Source organism: Molossus molossus, unplaced genomic scaffold (assembly GCF_014108415.1).
Source record: "Molossus molossus isolate mMolMol1 unplaced genomic scaffold, mMolMol1.p scaffold_m16_p_21, whole genome shotgun sequence".
NCBI lineage: Eukaryota > Metazoa > Chordata > Mammalia > Chiroptera > Molossidae > Molossus > Molossus molossus.
Genome location: NW_023425357.1, coordinates 11,574,282 through 11,584,316, shown reverse-complemented (window position 1 = coordinate 11,584,316; position 10,035 = coordinate 11,574,282). Strand labels below are relative to the sequence as shown.

General features: G+C 49.8%; 1 protein-coding gene across 1 annotated transcript; it reads right to left on the bottom strand.

The window, feature by feature from the left end:
* PSMC4 (proteasome 26S subunit, ATPase 4) lies at positions 1 to 7,239 on the bottom strand. Its single transcript, XM_036274420.1, has 11 exons — positions 7,141 to 7,239; positions 6,259 to 6,357; positions 5,950 to 6,136; positions 4,282 to 4,428; positions 4,090 to 4,199; positions 3,896 to 3,989; positions 1,136 to 1,303; positions 976 to 1,052; positions 688 to 856; positions 425 to 480; positions 1 to 238 (listed from the first exon to the last, which is right to left on the bottom strand). The coding sequence occupies exons 1-11, from the start codon at positions 7,174 to 7,176 to the stop codon at positions 125 to 127; spliced, it is 1,257 nt and encodes a 418-aa protein (XP_036130313.1). The 5' UTR covers positions 7,177 to 7,239; the 3' UTR covers positions 1 to 124.
* Positions 7,240 to 10,035: the final 2,796 nt, after the last annotated feature.

The following is a 10,035-nucleotide window of genomic DNA, read 5'->3' as shown; positions in this document are numbered from 1 at the left end:
TGGACTCAATCTTGTATATTTATTGAATAAATCAATCCTGGGTAAAGAGAAAAGACAACTAGGTTTGGGGACGGAAGTTGGGGAGGTGAGAGAAGTCCCTGGGCCCTGTGTTGTAGGGGAGGGGTCACTTGTAAAACTCATGCTCCTGCTCATCCTTCTTGATGACTGTCTTGTAGGCTTTCTCGAAGTCCTTCGCCAGAACAATGTAACGGTTCTCTCGGACAGCCAGCATTCCGCTCTGTTAAGGGACGAGAGTTAAAATCTACTCCCTGCACTCCCCACTCCTAGCGATGGAGGATGAGACAGACCAGGCCCAATACCCCAGGGAGGCAATGAGGAACAGAAGGATTGCAGTAGAGTGATCTCAGAGAGGGAGGGTCTTTACCTACCCCCAGCCTGGATCCAGATGAAAACCATCACTCACCTCCTGACAGATGGAATTGATATCTGCTCCTGAAATCTTATCTGGCCGGGCCACATCTGCAGCGGGCTGGTTAAGGAAACCACTCCCGGCATGACGGGGTGAATGCCTGGAGCCAGCAGTCATCTTTGGGCTGTCTCTGTCACCACTCCCCCTCCCTGGTCACCCACCTGCACAGTCTGGGTCATGGTGAAAGCAGAGGTGGAGGTGCAGATCCAATCCCCAGTTCCAACTGCGACCCTCCCCATACTTCTAGAGCAGGATACAATCTTCCAAGTCAACCTCCTCAGAGAGATTCATCTTGCTGGTGATAGTGGAGAAAATCAATCTCTTCTGGCGGCGGTCAGGGAGTGGAAATTCGATTTTACGGTCAAGGCGTCCTGGCCGCAGCAGGGCAGGATCCAGGGTGTCTGCTCTGTTCGTTGCCATGATCACCTGGCATTGTGGACAGGCTGGCTCAGACCTCTGTTTCCACCGCACCCTCCTTCCCACCATAATATCTGTCCCCTCACATGCCAGCCCCACCTTCCCCTTGCCCATCCCAAACTCCGAACCTTGACATTGACGTTCTGGTCGAATCCATCCATTTGATTTAGCAGCTCCAGCAGGATTCGCTGAACCTCTCTGTCAGCTGGAATATGCAACACAGTTAGTCCAGGGCATTATGTACAACAGGCCTGCCCAAGACCCCAGGCCCTGTTGGGCATCACTTACCCCCTGTCTGGGCATCAAATCTCTTGGTGGCGATAGCATCGATCTCGTCTATAAAGATGATGGCAGGTGCATTTTCCTTGGCCAGGCGGAACACGTCCCGGACCATGCGGGGGCCCTCACCCAAATACTTCTGTACAAACTCTGAGCCCACGACCCGGATAAACGCAGCTGATGGCAGGATGACAAGGGTTAGATGGGGTAGGTCTCCTCTAGGGCCCATCCTACTTTAACTGAAACTGGGAATTCCCGGAGGACGTCCCTTCCTTTGGATACCAAATCCAAGTAGCCAGGTCATTCTCTAAACACCCTGGACTGGGTCCCAGATCCACTGTCAAGGGCCAGCCATCTGCTTGCATCCCATAGCAAGCCAGCAGCGCAAATCATGAACCCTGTCCACAGATGTGCTGGTTTTTTTGGCCCAACATTGAACAATCAGGACATTTAAAAACAAAAACAAATGCATCTGTGCTTCAACATGCCTGTGTGGAGAAAAGCCAGATATTCATGGAATCCAAGATACAGAAAAAAAATCTGTGTTTCCGGAGCACTTGAACAATCAGTAAAACAGTTTGCCATATACAAAGGCATCGTGTTACCTCGCCATGAGCTCTGACCTCCCCTTTGCTATAAGGACCCACAGGCACATCTTCTGACACAATCAACAACAGACAACTGGGTTGAAGACGGGTGTGTTCTGGGACCCTCCTTTTTAACTTGTTTCTTTCTTTTTTTTTTATCTTTCACCCGAGAATATTTTTCCATTTATTTTCAGATAGAGTAGGAGGGAGGGGAGAGGAGAAGGAAAGAGAGAGAGAAACATCGATGTGAGAGGGACACATTGACTGGTTGCCTCCCGCACGACCCCAACCGGGGCCAGAGATGAACTACAAACGAGGGACATGCCATTGGCTGGAATCGAACCCGCGACTCTTTGGTCTGCAGGCTGACGCTCTAACTGCTGAGTCAAATCGGCCAGTGCTTAATTTGTTTCTTAAAGTTCAACATGTGAAGCTGCAGCCCCTATTATTCTGTATCCCTTTATTCTGCTTAGTTGTTCTCTTCATGAATTGAACACCATGCAACATACAATCTATTCACTTATCTGTCCAAGAGCTTCCCAACTAAGATACCAGTTCCGTGAAACCATGAGGTATGGAGACTTTGCTCTGTTCACTGTCGTGTCTCCAGCACCCACAACATAGCCTGGCACGTATTAGGTGCTCAGTAAATATTACCGGAATGATTAAGTTCTAAGTGTTTAGTTCTTTTCCCCCAGCCAAGCTGGGAGCTTCTCCAAGGCAGGGGACAAGTCTGATTCATTGCTGTATCCCAGCACAGGGCCTGGGAGAACAGAAGTCCAATGAACTGCTAAGCAAATGAATAATCTTGACAATGGCTAATATTCACTGTCTACTTACTATGTGCCAGGTATGCTTCTAGAAGCTTTACATTGATTTAATCCCCTGAACACCCCAGAAAAATAGGAAACAGGAGTCACAGAGAGGCTACCTTACTGAGTGGTTACATAAACCAACTTACAAGTACTAATTTACATAAATAGCTTTAGGGGAGACAGATTTCAAACCTGGCAGTCTGGCCCAGAAAACCCACTGCTAAACCACTGCCTTCTGCTCCCTGCCTCACATGTATGAAGATTTTAAGATGTGCTGAGCCCTATTTTAGGCTTTATAAATAGTAATACAGCCCTGGCCGGTATGGGTCAGCGGTTAGAGCATCGGCCCATGGACCACAGTAGCAGGTTTGATTCCAGTCAAGGGCACATACCTCGGTTGTGACTCAATCCCCGGCCCTGGTTAGAGTCGTGCAGGAGGCAACCAACTGATGTGTCTTTCTTTCTTTTTTTTTTTTTTTTCCTCATCCGAGGATATTTTTCCATTTTTTTTTGTACAGATAGAATGGGAGGGAGAGAGAGGAAGGGAGAGAGAGTGAGAAACATCGACGTGAAGGGACACATCGAGTGGCTGCCACCCGCACGACCAACCAGGGCCGGGGACAAACTGCAACCGAAGTACGTGCCCTTAGCGGGAACCGAACCCGGGTCTCTCCGGACCGCAGGCCGACGCTCTAACCGCTGAGCCAAACTGGCCAGGGCTGATGTGTCTTTCTCATATCGATATATGTCTCTCTCTCTCTCTCTCTCTCTCTCCTCCTTCCCTCCCTCCCACTCTATCTGAAAATTAATGAAAAAATATCCTCGGTCAAGGATTAAAACACACACACACACACACACACACACACACATATATAAATAGTAATACATTGATTTCCAGACCTTTTGCCTGGAACGTACAATACATTTATAAACAGTCACAATATATGTGTGTGTGTGTACATGTATGTGAAGGAAGTTTTTCAGAACAGTATGACATCTCACTAGATGGGCTCTTACATCTTTTGTTCTGTCTCATTCTTTAAAATGCTCGTTGCAACCTATGAGTTGGAATTCCTAATTACTAATGGGTCACAACCCACTGCAGTAAAATACTAAATTATTTTGTTAATTCTCACAGTAATACTGTGAAGTGAGTCTTCTGTTAGATGAGGAAATTGAGGCATGCAGTAAAGTCACCAGCCCAAGACTGCACAGCCAGTAACTAAGAGGCACAATAGGGCTTTGACCCCAGAGCTCATGTTCTTAATCACTGTGCTGTGCCACTTCCTGGGGACGATGAGAGAGCAGGGAGCAAGGCTGGAAAAGCCCAGAAGGTCAGAGCTTCAGGGAGGGACCGAGTGGCTCACCAGTGGTGTGATGAGCCACGGCCTTTGCCAACATGGTCTTCCCGCAGCCGGGTGGGCCGTACATGAGGACGCCTCGGGGAGGATCTATGCCGATCTGAAATACGGAAGTGGAGGAAGAAGGATGAGCCAGGGAGTCCTGGCACCAACCCGTCTCTGTAGGGCCTCTCCCTTCCCTGCCACCTCCAGTTCCTCACCTGCTTGTAGAGCTCAAAATGTGTAAGCGGGAGCTCCACGGCCTCCCGCACCTCTTGCTTCTGGATGTCCATGCCCCCAATGTCTGCATACATCACATCTGGCTTCTGGTCTGGTGGGAGAGCAGAGCTGGGACTCTCAGCCTGGCACACCGCGTGCTCTCGGGCCTCCCCGGCCCCAGGCTCCCCCCTCACCTGAGGTGAGCATCATGATACTGCTGTCCGCCTCCGGAGGCAGCACATCCACCAGGGCGTTGCTGTGCTTGTGGAGGGCCACCGAGGCATTGGGCTTGAGCAGCTCCCGGTCGATGGTGCTCAGGATGCGCACGTAATAGTTGGAGCCTTTGGGGAAAGAATGGGAGAGGGGAAAATGAGAAGTGCCAGCACTGTCGTCTCCCCGTGACCTCAGTTGTGCCTTCTAGGCCACCAGTATCTCTCACTCATACCCGACTGCCCCCCTCCCCAGCCTGCCTCCTCCGGTTTGTCTCCCACATTCACGCAGACCCCGGTGTCCGGCAGCCTCTTAGAATGCCTCCCTTTAGATTCGCCTGGGTACCTCCCACCTACTGTGTCCCTGTGTTCTTCATAGCTTCCCCCATATTGTGCTACTCCTCTTGTACCTGTCTCAGGCAGGCCCATAGTCCCTAGTCACCAGCAAGAACCCTGAGCCTCATCCTGGGCTTTTCTCCTCTTCCTTCCATAGCCCATCAGTCACTATGACCTTCCACCCAGCCTCCTGAATGTCTCCCCAACCAATCTCTCCTCTCTTTCCCCTGGGTCCTGCCCTGATTCAGGTCCTCCCATCTAGGTCTCTGCACCAGACTCTTTCCTGCTCACTCAGACTTGTCTTACTTCTCTAATCCACTCTGTATATTTATGGTCGTGATGTACATCTCTCTTTCCAGTATCAATCTCTCTCCTGATCTTCAGACTTGGCTGTTCAGTAGCCTCCCAGACACCACCCTGTGATGTCCTAGACTGCCCTCACTGTCTCCTTCTAAATTTACTCCTTTGACCATGTTGCCACCTCAGGGATAGCCCCACTGTCCCCCTATAACCTACAGGTTAAAGACACAGGCCTCATTTTGGATCTCTCCCTCCCTTCACTGCCTCACTACCAGCCCATCAGTCCAATTCCAGAACCAGTCACACACTTTTCCCTAAAACCTTTACAAGAACATGGCTTGGTTCAGAGGAGTAGAGGTCGAAAGCAGAAAAGACTGATAAGATACAGAGACAATGACCATTATGAAGGCAGGGTGCGAACCCATGGTTAATAACAGCAGCTACCGCCCTGGCCAGTTTGGCTCAGTGGTTGAGCATCAGCCTGCGGACCAGAGAGTCCTGGGTTCAGTTCCCGCTAGGGGTACATACCACCAAAATAAATAAATAAATAAATAAAATAAAATAAAATAAATAACAGCAGCTACCATATACTGAGTCCTTACCAAAGCCCAACCTCTTAACACTTCACCCCTGGTCTCAAAGTGCAGATCCCAATCCAGAACTTGTCATGAAATCGGTTTACAGACTCATGACCAGAACATGGTTTAAAATAAAAGATTAGAAAGAAATGGAAAAGCAAGTAGAGTATGTCACACAATGTAAGGCTAAATAACATTTGGTGAAACTTTTACTATATAAATTACACACACACACACACTTACACAGAGGGAAAGAGAGAATGTAGAATATATTTCCACTTTAGCATAAGACTTAAAATACTCTGAAAAACACCATTACGCTGTCTTGCCTTGTTTTCTGTTGTAGGACCCTAGCACTGTTCCTGGCACATGCCAGGAAACATTGAACAGTTACTCAATGAACAGATGAGTGAATGAGGTGCTCCCCACCCCCACACACCTGTGGTGGAGCCTACGATGGCTGTATTCTGATCCACAGCCTCCAGAAACTGCCCGATAACCAGTGGGATGCTCTGGATTCGCTTCACCTCCTCCTGGGCATGGAGGAATTCCTTTTTCAAGTTCTTTTGCTCATCCTTGATGTACTCCTCCTGCACCTCCAGAAACTCCAGCTCTTGCTGCAGCTTCTGTAAGCAGAGGGGAGAAGTAGGGGATGGCTCCAGGTCTTGCTGAGTCAGGGAGTCATGGAGGGTGGTGGGTGTATGGGACTCTGGGCCCTCTGCAGGGTCTGGATTCGGGTTGAATGTACCTTGTAGCGGCTGTACAGGTCCTCCAGGTCCTCAGGCTCAGGCCCCAGGAAGGACAAGCCAGTCTGCGGCCGTGACACTGATAGTGCTGGGATCTCATCCTAGCCCAAGGTAGGAAACGCAAGTTGGAAAAAGCGAGCCCCCCTCATGAAATAATCTGACTTTACCATAAAGTCACTCTCAACTAACCTTCCAAACAAATCTTTTGCTACCATATGCCACTTGTAACATGTCCCCAATGTCACCCACCTAGGGTCTAAATGTCTCATCAACTCCTTAGCAGACCCCAATGCCCTCCAGCCCCCCTCAACAGGTCCCTAACGTCACAACGCTCTCCTGTCACCATGCCTTCAAGCAATCCTGGAATTACCCAGATACTCCAAAAAGATCCCTCATGTTATGGAACCCCAACTCACATTATGCCCTTATGTCATCCAGCCCCCCCACCCCCGGTAGGTCTCACACATCGTTCGGCCAGACCAGTTATCACTTAGCTCTCCAACACCAGCCAAGCCCCGAACATCGGGCAGCAACCCAGCCCAGCCTCAGACATCACGCAGCCCCAAGGCCGAATTCCACACATCGCTCACCACCCGACCCATCCCCATCCCTGCCGGGGCCCGGATGTCACTAAGCACTCCCAGCTAGACGTCTAAATCATTTAGTCCCAAAGAACCCCTAACGTCACTCATTCCCCAGCCCCGGCTTTCCGAGGCTCACTCTCCTAACATCACTCGGCCACCAAGCCCAGGCCTCGAAACGGCACAAAGCTTCCCACAGAGGGCTCCGGAATCACCCCGACCCAAACCGGATCCCTGCAGTCACTCAGCACCCCCACTCAGATCAGTCTCGCCCTGTCCCCGCGAGCCAGGCCCCCCCCGGACCTGTGCTTTCTCCACCAGGATGCCTATCTCCTCCATAGTGACCAAGCCCGCCTGTGTGTGGCCGGGCCTGATCCAGTCACCGCTTCCGCTGCCGCCACCGGAAGACGAGGGCCTGGGGAGCTCATGGGAAATGTAGTTTAAGGCGTGGCTGAGAGCCGGCAGGAAGGGCGGGGCCGAACGCAGAGAAGGGAAGGCCTCGCCCTGAGCCCCGCCCCCAAGGTACGCTCCGGCGCACTCCGGCGCTCTCCGTGCCTGGAGCGCGCGCACGCGCGCCTGCGAGCCCGGCGGTCCGCGTGCGTAGCGGAGCGAAGTGGTGCCACTGCGCGCAACCTCCACGGTCGCAGGTTTCTCCCCAATAGGTGGCACTGCCCTGTCGCTCTTTCAAATGAAAGGCTTATCAGAAATCTGCCAGAGCGCTTGGGGCCAAGTGCCCTTCGCTGTCATTTAGTGACGGGCTGGAAACCCAGGGGCGTCTTTCAGGGGGGCTCCACGTGTGCTGCGCGGGAGGATTGTCCCCGCAGGGGTGAGAAGGCCGGGGTTCAGCCCCGGGTTGGGTGTGTGTGTGTATGCGCGCGCGCGGGGAGCCCCAGCCCCGAACCCTGGTTAGCGTTAGCAGTGAATCAGGTAGATCCCAGGCGTGTGAAGGCTGGAGAAAATGAGGCAGCGGTGCCAGGAGTCGGGTTATACAGGTGTTAAAAAAGGGAGGGAGGGAAGGAGGAAGCAAGGGGCCAAAATGGAGTCGCTTTTGGTGAAGCAGTCAACAAACCAACACTTAGTAACTAACCTAATATCACTTTTAACCACTCCTAGGAGTAGAATTTTATTTTATTTTCAAATGTTTTAATTGATTTTTTTGAGAGAGAGCGGGAGAAATTGAAACATGATGTGGGAGCCCTGGCCAGTTTGGCTCAGCGGTTAGAGCGTCGGCCTGCGGTCCGGAGAGACCCGGGTTCGGTTCCCGCTAAGGGCACGTACTTCGGTTGCAGTTTGTCCCCGGCCCTGGTTGGTCGTGCGGGTGGCAGCCACTCGATGTGTCCCTTCACGTCGATGTTTCTCTCTCTATCTCCCTTCCTCTCTCTCCCTCCCACTCTATCTGTAAAAAAATTGAAAAAATATCCTCGGGTGAGGATAAAAAAAATAAATAAATAAATAAAATAAAAACAATTGTTTAAAAAAAAAAAAAAAGAAACATGATGTGGGAAACATCTGTGGACTGCCTCCTGCACGCCCCCTGCTGGGGATGAGCCTGCAATCCCAGGATGTGGCCTGACGGGGGAATCCAACTGGGACCTCTCAGTCCATTGGCTGATGCTCAGTCCACTGAGCCACACCGCAGGGCAGGAGTGGAATTTTAAACCAATCAGTCTAGTTTCTTGATCAATGCTAATGAGGTATTCTTTTTTTTTTTAAATTTATTTATTTATTTTTTCATCCTCACCTGAGGACATTTTTCCATTTTTTGTACATATAGAGTGGGAGAGAGAGGAAGAGAGAGAGAGAGAGAGAGAGAGAGAGAAACATCGATGTGAAAGGGACACATCGAGTGGCTGCCACCCGCACGACCAACCAGGGCCAGGGACAAACTGCAACCGAGGTACATGCCCTTAACGGGAACCGCACCCGGGTCTCTCGGGACCGCAGGCCGCCGCTCTATCCGCTGAGCCAAACCGGCCAGGGCACTAGTGAGGTATTCTGTGTAAGATTCCTCTAAGGGAAGTTCTCCTTGCCTGAAATAATCTGCTCTTTCAACTTAGTCTCACCCTCTCTGCCTATTAAAATTCACGAATCTCTAATAAAGCCAATTAGGTCAACAAATATACTAGGTTGAGTTTTGTTCTTTTGCGCATCAACTAATTGAATCTTGACATTATGTTTCCTGTTTTACAGCGAAAGAAACAAACTTAGGGCCGTGAAGCCACTTGCCAGTCATAAGGACCAAATCACAGAGACCCAGAACCGTCTGTCCCCAAAGCCCGGGCTTCTGGTCCCAGGGATAGCTGCTGCTGTCACACCAGCTACAGTGTTTATTAAGTACATACCGGGGAGATACTGCAGGTTTTGTTCCAGACCACCACAATAAAGTGACTATGGAAATAAAGCAAGTAACATGAATATTTTGGTTTCCCAGTGCACATAAAAGTTATGTTTACACTATATTATAGTCTATTAAGTGTACAATAGCATTATGCCTAAAATGTACACACAGTAATTAAAATAATACTTTATTACTGAAAATATTAACCATCATTTGAGCCTTCAGCGAGTCCTAATCTTTTTGCTGGTGGACATCTTGCTTCCATGTTGATGACTGATGATGATTAGGGTGGTAGTTGCTGAAGGTTGGGGAGGCTGTGTCAATTTCATAAAATAAGACAGCAATGCAGTTTGTTACATTAATTGACTCTTAAGAGACGATTTCTCTGTAGCGTGTCATGCTGTGTGATAGCGTTTTACCCACAGTAGACCTTTCAAAATTGGAGTCAGTCCTCTCAAATCCTGCCACTGCTTTATCAACTAAGTTTATGTAATATTCTAAATCTTTACTGCATCTTCACCAGCAGTAGACAGGCAACTTTTCCTTTCACTTGAACATTTAGAAGCCTTTGTATGGTTATTAATTGGTCTAATTTTAATATTGTTGTGGGACTGGGGAGGCCCAAGGACAGGGAGAGAGATGGGGGCACAAACAGCTGGTCAGTGAAGCAATCAGAACACACACAGCATTTACCACTTAAGTTCACTGGGCACAGTTTGTGGCTCAAGGAAACAATTACAATACTAATGTCAAAAAGCACTGATTACATCGCCTGGACAGTGTGGCTCAGTGGATTGAGCATTATCCCATGGACTGAGAGGTCCAGGTTCGATTCCCAGTCAGGGCACATGCCCAGGTTG

Excerpts from the sequence above, each read along its gene's own strand:
- PSMC4 (XM_036274420.1), bottom strand. The coding sequence starts at position 7,176 with ATGGAGGAGATAGGCATCCTGGTGGAGAAAGCACAG. Across the intron at positions 4,429-5,949 it reads CATCGTAGGCTCCACCACAG|GCTCCAACTATTACGTGCGC; the intron begins GTGTGTGGGGGT and ends CTTTCCCCAAAG. Across the intron at positions 3,990-4,089 it reads ATTTTGAGCTCTACAAGCAG|ATCGGCATAGATCCTCCCCG; the intron begins GTGAGGAACTGG and ends TCCGTATTTCAG.